The 17,754-nt window shown below is 43.5% G+C and overlaps 1 protein-coding gene across 1 annotated transcript in view; it reads right to left on the reverse strand.

Moving 5' to 3' along the window:
* The window catches only part of WASF3 (WASP family member 3), a 56,912-nt gene that overhangs the window by 7,246 nt on the left and 31,912 nt on the right, over window positions 1-17,754 (reverse strand). The window contains exons 3-7 of the mRNA XM_024755464.1: window positions 15,148-15,282; window positions 12,691-12,844; window positions 9,016-9,133; window positions 3,949-4,124; window positions 2-202 (exon numbers count right to left, since the gene is read on the reverse strand). Of these exons, the coding sequence (XP_024611232.1) occupies window positions 2-202; window positions 3,949-4,124; window positions 9,016-9,133; window positions 12,691-12,844; window positions 15,148-15,282 (784 nt within the window). The remainder of the gene's footprint in view (window position 1; window positions 203-3,948; window positions 4,125-9,015; window positions 9,134-12,690; window positions 12,845-15,147; window positions 15,283-17,754) is intronic.

Consider the following 17,754-nt stretch of genomic DNA (forward strand, 5'->3'; position numbering starts at 1 on the left):
CGGAGGCGGCTTCTGGGGCCGGTTCAGGGCCAGGTGCCTGGCCGAGGCCGACGGGGGCCGGAACTCGTGCTCGGGGGCCTGGGCTGCCGGCCCGCGTGGCGGTGCGTCACCGGCTCCGTGGGAAGGCGTCCCGGGCTGCGGGTGCAGAGAATGGTTGGGGGTGGCAGGATACGAGTAATCCGTGACGTCCGACGCGTGGGACCTGACGGCCAGAACCAGGGGTGGGAGAAAACGACGTAAGTGAAAAAGATTTCCCCTGCCAGGCATCAGCATGTATTTGAATAATAACACGGCCAAGGCACAGAAATCACACGCTTATTCCCTTTCCCGTCAACTAGGTCTAGGCCCACAAGCGACAATGTAATCACGACTTTATCAGCAAGCGCCAGGGTTACGCGGATTCAGAGCCGCAGCTTTGAAGTGAGCGCATCAGACGGACACGGGCGGGCAAGCGGCAGACAGCAGAGCCCCCTTCCTCAACATCGCAGCCGACCCTTTTCTAAGAGAGGCTGCGAGACACACTGTGCGTAACTTGAAAATGGCATCGGAGACCTCAGATTTTAGGGCAGCGAAACTGAGCGCCTATGATGAGACCTTATCAAATGGCAGACGAACCGGATACATATTAACAGTAAGAACAGAAAAAGAAATCAAGGATGCGATACGGTGAGTCGCAGTTTTCTTAAACCGAAGAAACGTATTTAGCCAAAAAGGAGAGGAGGAGTGCGGTGCCATGCGCAGAGGCCCTCTTGCTGTCTCTGAACGCACGGGTGGGAGGGAAACTCTGAAAGGAATGCACGTCTCGTTTTAGTCGGCAGGGTTCAGGAGGATGCTGGTACCCGGCCGCTGGGGGAGGGGAGGGCTCGGCAACGTCACAGGGTGTTAGTCACCCGGGTTACGGGACGCGTGGTCAGTACAGGGGGCACATCCTCTCGTGACGCCGAAGCAGGGGGCTGCTGAGGCTGCGATCCAAGAACAAGCGGAGCGACAAACCCTCTGGGCGTCCTGTCGTCTCCCGAGCTCCCTGCCTGCTGCAGTTTCCTGGCGTCACTCATAAACTCAATGCCCATCTTCCTTCTCTCCCACTCCTCTCTTCTCGTTCTTACTTTTCTCACACTTACTTGCTGGCTTCTGTTAGGATTCAGCTTGTGTCTCTCCCTCTGAAGGAAAGAGGCAAACACACATCGGGTCTTTGGAATTCAGACAGTAGCGTCCCTGGAGCGTCACACCACACCGAAAAGGTCTTTAAATGGCAAAAGATGGCTGCCTTTTTTCTTTTTCCTTCCCTAACTGCAATATAATAATAACCTGTAACTCACTTTCTTCTCCCCGAAGCGCACTATAAACTCTAGATTACGGAGTGCGTATCACTGCCTTCTGAACTACGGCAGCTGCTTGCTGGTCAGAGTTAAAAACATTTTCAGCGGGGGAAGACTCTGACCTGTATTAGATTTATCTTATTTTAAAAACGTAAATACCTAAAACTCTGGAGTCCTTGACGATGGGTGCCTGGCTCTGTCGGGGGGCGGGGGGGCTACGTCACAGACTGGGCATAACTTTCTAAGGGAAACGGACTCATCTACAAAACGCGGAGTGCTTCTGAGGGGATGAGCAGCCAGGAACTGGGAGTACTCTGGCACAATCTGGAAAGCTGTCCTGTAAAGCAGCTTGGTGATAAAGGGCCGAAAGGAGGCAATACAAACGGCATAATCGGATGGAGGAAAGGAACGGGCGGTGAATGTCCGACATCAAGAATTACAGCAGGAGAGCGGGAAGGACAGGGCTCTGACGAAGGGTGGGTGGGAGACGGGACCGGTCACTCGAGGGGTCACTGCCCAAGTACAGGGGACACCGGTGGGCTGGAGGAGAGGTGAGGAGGGGGGTGACCTCTGAGAGACAAGGACCCCTACAGGAAGGCAGAAATCAGCCACAGAAGACACGGCACTAGTGTGGGCGTGAGCGGGTGGTCCTGAAGCTGCATGAGCGTCAGGAATTATCTGTTATGGGAAAGAGAACTTGGAGGAGTGAAGACAAGATGGAAACAGGAGGAAGTAGGTGTAGGCCAGTGGAGACCCAGTGGGAGAATCAAACATGCTTCCGGATCGCTGGGGAGAGCAGGGGGCAGGCACTGCATCAAGTCTTATCCTAAACGTACGCTGAGAATCAAACCATTCCTGACCATCTACAAAGAGAGTAAAAACTTATCATCAGTTTATGCAATCAGCTTAAAATATGTCAGTTATATGAACAACTTGTACACATACCATGACACCTGATACTCAAATTTCCCTCAGTTATCCTGAATACATCCACTAAAAACCAAGTTTCTAAGTAATACTTAAAACATGAATACAAGAAGTTAAAAAAAATCAAAAGATAGAAAACAGAGCAGGATTTCACTTTTGTAAAAAAAAAATTTGCACGTTTACAGGAAAAAGACCAAAGAAAGAAACACACAAAAATGCAAAAAAAGTGGTTTCTTTGGATAACAGGATTATGAATACTTTAATTTTTTCTATAATTTCCAAATATGGAAAGTTTATCTTATTTCATAATAAGAAAAATAGTGATATACTTTAGTCAAATAAAAAATAAAAATTTCCAAAATAATTTAAGGGATATCATCCATCAATTGTACACCCAGTATGGCACAAATCCAATCTCAGATTCTAGAATAAATATCAATTATTCAACTGAGGGATTAAAAAAAGTCATTTTCCATCATCTACCTACTGAAATGAAAGGGAATATATGGAGAATTACAAAGTATATGTTTTGCATGAGTCAACAGTCACAACTAAGTTAGCTGTAAAAAAACAAAACCCAAATGGCCCTCCTGGGAGCTATCAAGTTCAAGCACTTCTCCCACCCAAAGAACTATGGGCACAAGTGTGTCATCGTTCTTACTTTCCACAGAAATAAACTGACATAAAGGTTAAAACTTGAGGCCAGGGCTCAGTTAAAGCTCCAATAATTCTCTAATAGCTAACCGATCACAGCTTGTACAGAAGAATGACCTAGACCTGCCTCATAGACAATGACTGACAGCCCTTGTGGGGTAGGAGTACCTATAGGGCTGTAACCACCAAATATTAAAAGCATCTTCCGTCTGTCAGTCTGTGCTAAACACTGAGGTTAATAAAGACAAACATAAAAAAAAAAAACAAAAACCCAGATCTAACGCAAGGTCCAGGTTGTTGCTGTTTGTGAAACATCCTTGAATCACGTAAGAATTCTCTATTCACATTTTTAAACACTGACGGAAGACTCCAACTTTACAGAAGCAGAAATAGGAAATTAACCGTAAGTTACAATTGACTGGTCAGTTCTTCTCCTTCAGTGAAGCCCTTTTGGGATAAATGCTGCTTACTGACCACATCTTTCACATCTGCAAGAGAGATTTTTACTTAATTGCTAACAAATTTTTAAAATAAACTTCAACACAATTCTCCTCCTGCAGTTAGAATACATAAGATTAGCGAACTGAAGGAAAAAAGTCTTTGTCCATCACTTTTAGAAAAGGTTATCAAAAAGAACAACAGTTATTCCTTGATCACATCAGCCACCACCTACCAATCGGTTCAGATACCAAGTGGCAAAGGAAAGGCAACATTCTAAGCAAAAGAGGCAGAGAGAGAATTAAATGATTATTAAAATTAAAAGGGTCAGTATAGGCAGTTACTATGCCAAATTCAGAATCAATGTTAAAACAGTACATCTAGGTTAATGGAATGCTCGAGTTAAGCCAGAGAGACAGGAAATCCCACAAAGTAACCCAACGTCATAGAAAACTGCTGTAAACTATTATTTCGAAGTCAAAGCATATATACCGTTCATTTTTAAGGAAAGTTTGGAAACACACTGTGGGCCACAGAAGCACAATGTTACCATGCATGTCCATTTACAGGGAAGCCAAGGCCGGCTTTGCACACACACACGCACACACACCTAGTGTCTGGGGACAGGGATCCCTCGGAAGACGCTCCGTGGTGTACGCTCTGCGACAGCCTGGTGTCGGGTCTAAGCTCTTTGTCATACGCCATCATGTTCCATTCCTGGCGCCTGTTTCTCGCTTTTCTAACCTTTTTCACCTCCCGGGTTGTGCCATCTATACGCTTTTGCTCCTGACGTCCGGGAAGGAAGGCAAGCGTGCCGAGACAGAGGGAAGGAAAAGAGCGGGTTAGTGCAGCGGCCCCGGCAGCCACGAGCCTGGCGTGCAGGCAAGGCAGGCCCGTTTCCATCACTCCCGGGTCAAGAACGTTCTAACACGCTTACCCAACTCAGACCCGACCAAGATAACACATACCTAACGATTTAACGTCGACACATCAGGGTTACCGTGCTGCGACTTCAAGAGTCGCTTACCATCATTTTTGGTCAAGAATTCTCACTTCACTAGGGTTCAGCTCGTTTTCAATGTATGACACCTTTTAGATCCCTATTATACTCATGAGATACCTGCCCGCACCAGACAGAGAAATCGTTTCCCACCCCTACACCATTCTGACTTGTTAACGTGCAGTCATCTTTCAAAGCATAATTTTAAATGCTCCATTTCAGTTTGAAAAGGTTATTGCAGAATATTTAAGCGAACCCTGCAACTAGCTTAACAAAAAAAACAAGAACTTACCTTCCCTCCCGTACAAAGAATCATTCCTGCTCCAGCCCTACTTTGCCAGCAAAAACGTCTTCGATAAATAACTTGGGTCCTACGCAGGTGCTTCTTTAAAGGTGAGGACAGTTACTTCTACGTGTGTTTACGTCCCTCCTGCTTCCCCCGTGAGATCTGCTGACCTTTAGGGAGGTGAACTATGCGTCTTTAAGTCCTACGCTCCCCTCACGGCACCTCCACGCACGGCTCTACAGAGGGTCCACGCTCAGTAGACGCGGACTGAATGATCACGTCCAGGTGAGCGATGGTGCTCACTACGTCCCAGCACCTGCCAGGCCCGGACGGTACAAACAGCAAACAACAGAAGACAAGAATCTGCCCTCATGGAGCTTGAGGTCCAGCGGGGAAGCCCGCAGAGTCACACGGGTAAATGCACAATTATGAAATGTGCAACAACACGAATGTATTACACAGAGAATGCTGTCCGGTCTGGAAGTCAGGGAGGGTGCCCGAGAGGCTGGGACGAGCTCTGCAGGGTGAGGAGGCCTGAGTCCTGCAGAGGAGGGGGGCAGACGCACTCAAGAGGCCATGGGACAGCATCTCGCCAGGAGAAGCGACAGAAGGCGAGTGTGAATTCAGGCGAACGGTGGGTAAGACCTTGAAGGCTGCGTAGAAATGTTGTTCTTTATCCCAAGAGTAACGGGAAGCCATGAAGACTGAGAGGGGAGGGGCTGGCACGTGAGAGGAGCCCCTGTGCTGGGGACAGAGTCCACGGGGAGAGGCAGGCATGCTGGGCAGAAAGCTGCTCAGGTGTCCAGAAGGAGAGGAGGCCCATGGGAGAGGAGGGGAGCTGTGAGCCCAGGTACCCAGGAGGCTCAAGTGATGTGCTGGCAGACGGCGTGAACGTGAAATTCACAGAACACATGCCAAGTGTTATAAAGACACGGAAAGATGTGCAATTGGTATTTGATTTTTTGGTGGGCGGGGAAGCTCATCAAAAAATAATAATAGTTCATCAGCAGATGAATGGATAAAGAAGATGTGGTACATATATACGATGGAATACTACTCTGTCACAGAAAAGAACGAAATAATGCCACTTGCAGCAACATGGATGGACTTGGAGGGCATTATGCTCAGTGAAGTAAGTCAGACAGAGAAAGACAAGTACCGTATGATACACTTATATGTGGAATCTAAAAACTACAAAAAACGAATGAATGTAACAAAAAAGCAGCAGACTCACAGATACAGAGAACAAACCAGTGGCTACCAGTGGTGGGGGGCACGTAGGGATGGGGGAGGGGGAGGTGCAAACTAGTGGGTGTAGGGCAGGCTCGAGGATGTATGTACAACATGGGGAATAGAGCCAATATTTTGTAGTAACTGTAAATGGAAAGTAACCTTTAAAAACTGTATAAAAATTTTTAAATAAATGAAGATAATGCCAAATAATAATAATAATCTTCAGGACTGGAGGAGGCCCGTGAGGAGTACAAACGGGTTCAGTCCGTAAAGGGTCAGGAGCAATAGGATGGTATCTTTCAAATTTTCAAGTTCGCATTGGACTTCTGGGCATTTACTCTGACGAAACATGTGCACGTGAGCACAGGTACCCCCTACAGTGCTGTGACAGCAACAGTTTAGAAGCAACCTAAATGTTCACTAATTCGGTAATGGGTAAATAGTCTATGAAGCCTCCGAACTCTGGAATATGACACAACTATTAAAAAGAAGGAAGTACACCTTTATTACGTCACTGTATGTATACGTCTGTGTGTGTGTGTACACAGGTCAGTGCTAGGAATAAAAAATACTCCGTGAAGTGTGTACACATGTATTTATGAACGCCCTACGAGGTCGAGAAGCATGCACATGTGCTACCAGAGGGTGGCTATGCCTGGGCAAGGGAGAAACTCACCCCCAAGTTTTCTAAACGAACGTGCTTACTTCAGGGTGGGTGGGGCATTTTACAACTGGCATGTACTGTGTGAACACTTTTAAAGCCAAAAGAGAAAAAAGAAGGGAGACCTCAATATACATCTCACTCAAGCGTGACCGTATGACACTGATTAATAACTATCACCCTTACTTTTAAGATGTATGCTGGCATATTCAGGGATAAGTGTTATATCTGCCACTTTCTTTACAACGGTTTAGCCTCCAATCTACCCATCAACACGCACCCGACACACACACACACACACACACACACACACACACACACACACACACCAGCTATGCTAAAATGCTAACCATGAGGTGCCTGCATCTCAACTACGCGGCCCACGTTAAATCCTGCGGCTACTGCAAGCTGTGTCCTGCCCCAGGAGGATCCTAGCTGCTCCTACCAACACCTGAAAGCCCCTCCGTCCGCCCAGCACGCCTCCGGCATCCCCTCTCACGTACGTGCACGCACAGTCGCACACACGCTCACTCTGTAGCTAACTTCTGCTATCAGTCCTTGCACCTCAGTGAGCAACACCGAGACGCCTTCCTCAACTCACCACCTCACCTTCTGCACTGTCACCCCACCCGCCGCGGCCACCTCCCCCAAGGCTTCTCCTTCCCAGCACTGTCACTACAGCCTTACAACGACATAATTATTTGCGTAACTTAGAAAAAGTGTTTTTAGACCATCAAACCAAGGAAATTTAATGTTCAGAAACAATGGATGTCGTATCCCCAAATTTTCTAAACTAATTCTTCCTTCAGATAGAATTGTCTGTTCCAAAGTGAAAGTGACTTTTGGGTTTCTAAAATCCTGGGAAATTAAGGATATCTTGCCTCATTTTCTGTTCCTATATAAAGCAGATTTGTATTAAAACTTTCAAATTTCCGTCCCTCTTTATGAGTTCCAAAGGACAGCATGGTTATCTAATGTTTGTTTCCCCCGCTATATTTTCATCTCCATGAGGGTGATAATCCTTTCTTTTTTATCACAGCATTTACAAGCCATTCAAAAGAGAACCATTATATAAATGAATGAATAAGAAATTCTCATCAGAATTTTATGTCTTTGAGGAATATGGAATGAGACAAAACTGCCAAGGAAATGACAAATAATTTTGAAGACACAGTAACCAGAGTAGATTAAGACTAAAGAACAGTGGCAGAAAAGTTAAATATTTTTGTCAAAAGTATCACTGATGCTTCTAGGAAATCCTGGGAGGCCACTTTAAAAGCAGGAGATTTTTAAAGGAGAGTACTCTTAAAAGTACTTGGGGGTTTGCCCTGTTACCATAAAAAAGTTCGGGGATTCAGACCAACAGGCCTTTAAATCTCTGTTCCTTTTCCTTTGGAGAGATTAGTATCTTCTTTTTCTTCACCTGAACACTTTGCAGCTTCTTTGCTTGGATATTTCTCCATGTGAATACCCAGCAACTCTTCGAAGATTTCCCATTAAATCTCCCCAACCCATCCGCACGAGACGTGCACACAGATAACCAAGTCTGTGGAATTCTCTCCCAGAATTCGTGGTAACCTCTCACACTTGCAGTCTGCAACCTATTTCCATGTTCCCTTTCCTAAATCCTGTTTTCAAATCTCAAGTTCTCTTCCATCTCGAACTGTCACTCCTACTGGGCCAATACACCTACTAGATGTCTCAGAACCTTCAGGCAGCCAGCCCACAACACGCTAAGCTCTTAATTCACACACCCTAATATTTGTCAAACAAAGCAGGTGGTCATTTTTTAAAAAACACAGCTCACATATAAAAGGCTTGGCAAATATCTGCCTTTGGAGAGTTAACTCTGATTTTCAATGGTTTAAGTCTAATTTCTGGGCCCCAAAGGGATAATTTTCAAAACAGAAGTTCCTTAATCTGAGAGTGGGTTTGTCCTCCCAAGAGCGTTTGCAGTACAGATGTCTCTCAACCTTCCAACTTGCAGTTCTCCTGCCTACGACCACCCCACCAAAGGGAATCTCATTTTTAGTAAATACTACCCTCCTCCAAATGTGCAGATCACACACGCTTTTCAATCCAATATGAGCCTCTCACCACGGTCTTAATTACAGTTAGGTGACAACCCAACAATTAATAATGTTAAAAAGACCGAAGCAGAAAATTCTAACTGATGTGGAATGTTGACTACTTTACGAAATTTGAAGAGCAAGAGAAAAGTTATAAACCACAGTTACGAACAAAACTGAAATTTCAGCCACTGTATTTATTAAAGCAGAGCAAGTATTAGAGAACAAATCAACAGTATTTATTGAAAATAGTATTACTGTGTTAGACTGAATGGTATCTTCATGTGACAAATGCAACCTCTAAAAAATCTTCACGAAATTCAACATCTCAACCGTTTAAAGAATTTACTGATTTTAAACTTCTAATTTCTAAGGGAGAATCCCATTTACACATTTATACGCACGTTTCCCATACTAGAATTATTTACCTTTTGACGTCTTTTCTCTTTCCTTTTGTCTTCTGTGTCCTGTAGCATTTTTTCTTTCCAGAGGTCAAAGAAATAGGAAGGATCAGTATAGAACTTCAGCCCGTCCTTTTTATCATCTCTATAAACCAATGTATTACAATTCGGGGGGGGGGGGGGGAGAAAAGGTCGTTAGAGAGTTTCATATGGGGTAAACATTAATGTTAATTCTAAATCATGAGATAACATCTACGTGAGGAATTTGAACTGTCCTTATACACGGTTAAGTCTCCCAATTTTCCTTATTTGGAAGAATGTGTGAACATGCAAGAACAGCACTTTTTTCCTAGAATAATGAAGTAAAAGCTACTCTGCACATTTGGATTCCGGTACAGCCAAGTGCTGCCCAAATCACAATACGGCTCGTAACCAGCAAGATTTAGTTCCACAGTTATTTCAAGGTATGTTCTGTTTATTCCAGTGGGGGCTACACACACAGATGGATGGATTCTTAGTATACACGTGCATTCACTTCTACTCTGGAGCGACAGTGTTATTAGGATAAAAATTAGCAAGTACTCTGTGCTTTTCTCTTAATCAGGTTTGCCCAATGTCTACAGTTCAATTCGGAAAGGAGCCAAAGGTTCATGGTGTATAAATGTAACTAGGATAAAAAGTGATGACCTAGATAGTTTTTTAAATGGAGGTAACCGGCAAAGAAAATTCACTTGTAGCCATTTCATTGTCAAGAACTGCTACAATTACTATATTCTAAAACATACTTCAAGTCTTTTTCAAAAAAATGTATTTATTTATTTTGGGCTGTATTGGGTCTTCGTTGCTGTGCACGGGCTTCTCACTGCGGTAGCTTCTCTTTGTTGCAGAGCACCGGCTCTAGGCACACGGGCTTCAGTAGTTGTGGCTCACGGACTCAGTTGCTCTACGGCATGTGCGATCTTCCCGGACCAGGGCTCGAACCCGTGTCCCCTGCATTGGCAGGTGGATTCTTAACCACTGTGCCACCAGGGAAGCCCCAAGTTTTTATGTAAGTTATTCATTTATCATAAAGCCAGTAAGAATGCAGCCAATATGAATCCAAAGTTGTAATATAAATCAATAGATAGCAAAGCTCAAAATAATCATGATAAGAAGGGAACACTCTATTTATTCTACTAATGCTTTAAAAAGTATCTGGACTGTATATTACCTTCAAGAGAAGGCAAAACATTTACATTTAAAATTAGCATGTCAGGGACTCCCCTGGTGGCGCAGTGGTTGGGAATCCGCCTGCCAATGCAGGGGACACAGGTTCGATCCCTGGTCTGGGAGGATCCCACACGCCGTGGAGCACCTGAGCCCATATGCCACAACTACTGAGCCTGCACTCTAGAGCCCGTGAGTCACAACTACTGAGCCCGTGTGCTGCAACTACTGAAGCCCGTGTGCCTAGAGCCCGTGCTCCGCAACAAGAGAAGCCACCGCAATGAGAAGCCTGTGCACCGCAACGAAGAGCAGCCCCTGCTCGCCACAACTAAGACCCAATGCAGCCCCAAATAAATTTATTTTTAAAAATTAGCTTTTCAATTAGTCATTTAAGGCATACAGAGGAAGAAAAAAAAAATCAGAGAAATGAGTATAGAAAAGAGTTTGTGGCCACACAGTCAAAGAAAGTGACATGAATTACTCAAGGAAACCTGGTCTTGAAGCTCCTGCTATGCCGTGTTCTGTAAGCTTCTCAGCATCAAATAAAGAGACCCAGGCTTTCATGAGGGTCATCTGGTAGCTCTGTCTTAAAGTCGCTAACAAATCAGCACAATTCACTCTGTACTTTAAACTTTAATTACTTAAAATCCTTTCTTTTCCAAATTTCCTAAGTGAGAAGCAACCTGCACTATTGAGATTTTATTAATAACATTATTGTGAAAAATATAAATTATTTCCCTAAGATACTAGGCCTTCAATATAGGTGAAGACAGAAAAACTGAGCAGGAACTTGCTGCAATTTTAAGATGTATAAAATGCACCTTCTTTTTTTCAAAAATGGAGCTAATACTTAATGGAATAAATATGTTTAATAACTTAAGCAAATGTTAACCTTGACATCAGAACATAAGCAGAAATGTCCTATGTTTATCGCAACTAAACATTCGATTTTCAGTCACATTGTACGTCTCATATTTAAGACTGCATTGTGACTGTGTCATATTTAAGTCCAAATGCAAAAGTTTATGTGTTTTCTTACCCCAAACATTTCTGTATTAATAAAGAGTAGATTTGAGCTGGCACTACTATTCTTAAATACCATTAAAAAGTCAAAGACATTTTTCTTTTCCATAAAACTGAGTAAACACACAATAATATAATATATAAAGGTCGATCCATTTTTTATGCAATTAAACATTTTAAGTCACCACAAATATTTAATCATGATCTTGAATAATCAAATACAAGTGGTTCATTGAATTTTCTGGGTTTCTTTTTTCCTTTAGAACAATGTATTTAGTGAGGTTTCTTAGGAAAATTTTACTAAGTTCTCATGGCTCTGGGCTAATAAGTAAAACTGAAATTGTCCCAGAAAAACGTCTATTGAACAAAAGCAAAGTCACAAGTTAAAACGTTAGGCTTGCAATACCACTATTCATCTACATCTTTAAGTGAGTGTGCTAAAACCTCCAGAAAAGTATGCTTGTTTCATATAAAAATGTGGTACCCTGGTCCTCTCCCATCATGGTTTCCATGGAATCTCTATTACATTTTTTGGAGAATCTTTCTGTCCATGCTGAAAGACAGGGATGCAGTCTGAATTACTGCTTTACTAGCAGAGCCGCAACAAAGCACAGCTCCAAACGTCTCCTTTTGGACCCTGCGAAAGGATAGTTAATTCAGACCCAAAAAACCTCTGGGCACTCCCTGAGAAGGGCCACTGGGCCCAGGAGGGCAATAATGGACGTGAAGGACACAGTGATTTCAGGAAGGCCTCTGCAGGGGTACTACCCAGCAGAGCTAATCCTGGGGGACCGTGGGGACCCCACCACCAGCCTGACTGAGCTCATCAGAAGCTGGACCAGTGAGCTCGACAGTGGGGTGAAAAGACAGGGAAGTACATGAAACGGGAGAGGACACACGGATGTGGCCAGCGGGAGGAGAGGAGTTCTAAAGGGCATTTTTAGTTAGTTTCTTAATATTCATTTTTTGCACATTTTCTATTCTTTTTCCTGGAAGTTTGGTCCTAATGATGTGTCCTACCACTTCACACAGAAGGTTAATTTCTTGACTATATATTCACTCTTAGAAACCTCTAATGCTGTAGAACATGTTTTTCTGAATTCAGTAACAAATGTCTGCAGGGCTGAAATGCTGAGACAGGTGTTTTGCTGCATTAGAAGTGAATTATGCAGTTCCTTTAAACTTGATTTTGAACGCGAGGAACAACACAATCACACAGGGTTATTACATAATGTGCCCACTTCTGCTTTAGATATCTGCATTTAAAAGCTAACATGAGCGCTCCCGCTTCTCTTGGTAAACTTATTTATATTTTGAAAGACTCAGACTTCAGCAATTCTGTAAATGACTAATTTCACTGTGGCTAACACCACAGTTATCATTCTCAAGGTCTGAAAAGCTATTTTCACCGCACTGCTCGCCTCTCTCAGCTTATTTACACTGAAAAGGCTCTGGGGATGCACAAAGCCGTACCTGTACGGTGTAAGGATGCTCAGAGGAGGCGGTTTGTCGCTCTGGTTGTAGATGTCGGCAACAGGATTAGGAATGCTGCTCTTAGAAACTACCTGCTGGTCTTGGACTGTGGAACTTTTGAAAGCCTTTTTCATGTTGATATCCTGTAGTGACACTATTTAGAGAAAAATCCAAGTCGGGTTATACGGAAATATTTTAGAAACAAGTATAATTTGACTCACAATCATACACATCTCCTAGAAGAGCCAAATAATGTCTTTTATTGTTCACTTAAAACCATGCTTAAATAGTACATGCATTCCCTCCCTCTGATAAACAGTTCTCTCTGTGAGTCACGCCTTTCCTTCTTCTGTAGCGATATAATGATTTCATTGAACCTAATATTAGAGCATCATTCTTCACTTAAATAGCATTTCTCAGAAACCACACAGGAATAGAGTTATGAGTATAACAGGAATGTAAACACAATACCCCTGGGTATCTTAGGGGGGAAAATCACTCAAACAGTTAATACCAGTTTAATTACAATACATGTGGGAAATACTTCTGCAAAAAACACACAAACGTAAAAACTGCATTAAATTTTTCTGACACTAACATTAAAGAGAGAGGGCAAAGCTTTTCAACCTACCTGTAGTCCTAGAAATTAAGCAGCATGATACAAACCTACACTAAGGGATGAGAGAACCAGGCTAATTATCCTTACTTCTTGAGTCTGTACAACATGTTACATCTCAGGTTTCAACTCATCTGACCTCCACACAGACTTCTGGAGGTGGGTAAACTGCTGCATTAACCCACTGGACCAATGAAGCTGACGGTCAGGGGTGTTAAATGACCTTTCCAAGGTCACCCTGCAGAACAGTGGCAGGCCCAAGTAGAGCACAGATTTCCTAACTCGGCCGAGGGATTTTTCTACAGTTACATCCATGGCAAGGAAAGTAATAAGGTAAAATCTTGATTGGAAAGAAATTTTAAGGATATGAGATATGCTGTAGAATCTCATGAGATCTAACCTACAGACTAACCTTCTCCAGTGTAAGGTTTATCACAAGCGTTACAACTGCAAGAACCAACAAAAAACTGAAGAAAGACAAATATTTTTTAAAAAAACACTTGTGATACCATTTGAAAAGTGAATGATTGATTTAAAATGTTAAAAATTTCTTATCTGAATAGACCAAGCAGCTATTCAAATTTTTATCTTTTAAAATAAGAGATAAATTTAAAAAATCAGATTAAAAAGAGCACAGCTTCAGCTTGCTACTTACTGTTCGAAAAGTCAGTAAGAATGCTCATAACAGATATTAAAATATCAATGTTCTACATTTCTGTTAAATTTTTAGTTTGCTAATTTAGTTTTGACCTTTGAAAAAGATCTGAACATGAGAAAACATGTTTTTCTTAAATGATGAGGGATGAATTCCATAAATAACTATATTAAAAAAAAGAAAACCTTCTTATTACTACTACTATTAAAGGCCTAGTAGAAAAATCAGATGCTAGGATGGTTTTAATGCAACAAGAGAAATTGTAAGTACCCTTATATAAAGGTAAAAATAACTTTTCAAAGTAAATATAAAATGGCACATCTTGATTTTGGGGGACAGATTTTTTCCAGCCTAATTTCAGTCTTTTGTTCAAAAGAGACAGCAAGTGGAAAAATTTTAAAAGGAATTGTTGAATATTTTGTTGAAACTACCCCAATTTCAGGGTATGACCATCAATTAACTACACAGCGCCTGTCAACACTAACTTTGTTTTAAAACCCTGAAGCCTAGAGGCCTTCAGTAAATGTTATTTCTGGGTAGTTAACCCAGCAGGATCAGCGGCATGACTTAGAAGCCTCGGCCCAAAGGAGAGCAGCAGGTGATAGCACACCCTCCCCCTTAGCTGGACAGAGTCTGTGATTTTTAGGTAAGAAACTATCTTTACTACCAATAACTACCAATGACGTCCATGAGGACTTCTAATACTGAATGCATTCAAAGAGTCCTTTAAAACAAATACTACATGTGTAGTTTATTTAAAAAGAGAGTGTGGGGCTTCCCTGGTGGCACAGTGGTTGAGAGTCCGCCTGCCGATGCAGGGGACGCGGGTTCGTGCCCCGGTCCGGGAAGATCCCACATGCCGCAGAGCGGCTGGGCCCGTGACCCATGGATGCTGAGCCTGCACGTCCGGAGCCTGTGCTCCGCAACGGGAGAGGCCACGGCAGTGAGAGGCCCGCGTACCGACCAAAATAAAAAAGAGAGTGTAGCACACAAGGCAGACAAGATAGGACTCTCTTAATTATGAATTAACCCCATTGTTGTGGGTTTTCCCCCTCACCGTTCTAGAAAAAGACAAGACGAAATAACAGCATACGACCCCAACGAAGAAGCAGGAATTACCCTGCGATTAACCACTCCTGTCCCGTCCGCATCATTTCCAGCTCACAGCTCTCAGGCAGTTACCTACCCTCTTCCACTGTTGAGTCCAGCTGGGTGACTTTGACAGCAAGGCGATCGATTCTGTCTTGAAGAGAATTTGCTCGGATGTAGAAGTTGTTGGCCTCATTAAACAACTCACCAAATATGTCTTCAGCATGTTTGCCTGGAGAAGGAACGCATGGGAAAGGCCACCTGGTCAGAACCCACATTCTCACCCAAGCCAAACTCCAATCTCAACACGTGGGGTTTTGCGCAAATGATCACAAGAATAAAGTATCACAGTCAAAGGCCTGTAGAATTTTTCAAAATGTATTCGGCATGTTCACACATATCTGAGACTGACCCAAAGTTGTAGAATTTTAAAATGCCCCAAAATGGTACAGAATTTTTACTTGATTGTTCCACGAGCTATCCCACCAGCTGCTTTCCATTAAACTTCTTCAGAAAAAACTGCTCTCTCATTTTGCATGCTGCATGTATAAACATCTCAGGACCTACGGTTTCCCTTTACTTCCCAAGGTAATTCAGTAAATCATGCTGTTTTCTGAACTTAGGATTTTACCTCATTCACAATCGGAAATGTTAGACATCTTATTGGCGCCGACGACTTTCCAACAGCATTAACTTCTTCTAATTCACATTTCAGAATCCAGGTATACAGCACTGGCTCTGGCCCTCCCTAAAAATTGACATGCTGAATTCTGAGTTCAGTTTTTTCTCTGTGGATCACCTCTTCATGCTTGTGAGTGCTAGACATACTTCCCAATTTTTCTTAAAGTGTAATTAATAACATTTCTGAAAGTTTAACAAGCAAGATAGGAATCAGTATCTTACGATGAATTTCCAAATCCGAACGCTATTCCTTTATTCTCTCAACAAACATCTAATAACTGCCTACTGAACGTACAAGGCATGCCTGCATCCTCTCTCCCCGGACAGAGACACCACTTTTTTTTTTAAACTAGATTTCATTTTTTAGACAGTTTTAGGTTCACTGAAAAACTGGGCAGAAAGCAGAGAGTTGCCATGTAACACCTGCCCCCCCCACACACACATAGCCTCCCCTGCTATCAGCACCCTGCACCAGATGGCACATGTGTTATAACTGATGAACCCACACTGACATGCCATTATCACCCCAAGTCCACAGTCTACATTAGGGTTCACTCTTGATGTAGGACATTCTATGGACTTTGACATGTGTATATAATGACGGGGATCCACCATCGTAGTTATCATACAGAGTATTTTCACTGCCCTACAAATCCTTTGTGCTCCAGCTGCTTACCCCACCCCATCTTGGCGACCACCGATCTTGCTTTTACTGTCTCCATAGTTTTGCCTTTTCCAGAATGTCATAGGATTGAAGTCATATAGTAGACAGCCTTTTCAGATTGGCTTCTATCACCTAGTGATATGCACTTAAGGTTCCTCCGTGCCTTTTCATGGCCTGATAACTCATTTCTTGTTGTCACTGGATAACAACCCATTGTCTAAAAGTAACACAGTTTTATTTATCCGTTCACCTACTGAAGGACATCCTGGCTGCTTCCAGTGTTTGGTGATTATGAATAAGCATTTGGGTGCAGCTTTCCGTGTGGATTTAAGTTTTCGACTCACTTGGGTAAATACCAAGGAGCATGACTACTAGATTCTACGGTACGAGTATGTTTAGGTCTTTAAGAAACAGCTAAACAGTCTTTCAAAGTGGCTGCACCATTCTGCACTCCCACCGGCAATGAACAAGCGTTCCTGGTGCTCCACGCCCTTGCCAGCACTTGGTGTTGTCAGTGTTTTGCATTTTTGCCATTCTAATAGGTGTGTAGTGATATCTCGTTTTAATTTGCACTTCCCCGATGACATATGATGTGGAGCATCTTTTCATGTGCCTGTTTGCCATCTGTACACCTTCTCTGGTGAGGGGTCTGTTCAATAAAAAGTCTGCACACAAATTATATATGTTTTTAAATACTGTAACTAGATGTGGCACCCGGAGTTAACGTTTGTTTGCTGCCTTGTCAACTCTTTCCTGAGCGAGACTTGTGCATCTAATTACCTCATAAACATCTCCACATGGATGTCCTGTAAGACTCTCAAAGCCAGTACAAGTTCTCATAGGAACTCATGTTCACCTTAACGCAAACGTGCACCCCCACGTGGAAAGGCACTGACCACCCCGAAAGAAGCCCAAGTGAGAACAGAGTCCTCCGTGACAGCTCCCTCCCTCCACGGCCACTGACACGAAACCTCGGCCCCTTACGCCCCCAGCCCCTCGGCTCTGGCCCTCCTTGTCTCTCGCCCGAATTACATCAACAGCTTTGTTTTTCTGCCTCCAGACTGACCTTCCACTCTCAAATCCCTGCAGCACGCTGCTACTGGCGCCGATCCTGCACAGCTCCCAGCAGCCTAACGCCACCCCTGAGGCTCTCAGCAGGACACGGGGGGCCCTGTGCACCTCAGCACTGCCGCTTTTCTGGGCTCCAGAAGAACGCACTGCCGAAACCTGCCCCACTTGCTCACAGACCCTGCTAGTCCCTCCTCAGGTTCGAACCCGTGCACTGTCCTCGCTCAGGAGGTTCTACGTGGTCCGGCTCATCTGCCTCGCTGGCCCATCCCCTGCTTCCCTCTCCCTCCC

Source organism: Neophocaena asiaeorientalis, unplaced genomic scaffold (genome assembly GCF_003031525.2).
Source record: "Neophocaena asiaeorientalis asiaeorientalis breed wild unplaced genomic scaffold, Neophocaena_asiaeorientalis_V1.1 scaffold59, whole genome shotgun sequence".
NCBI lineage: Eukaryota > Metazoa > Chordata > Mammalia > Artiodactyla > Phocoenidae > Neophocaena > Neophocaena asiaeorientalis.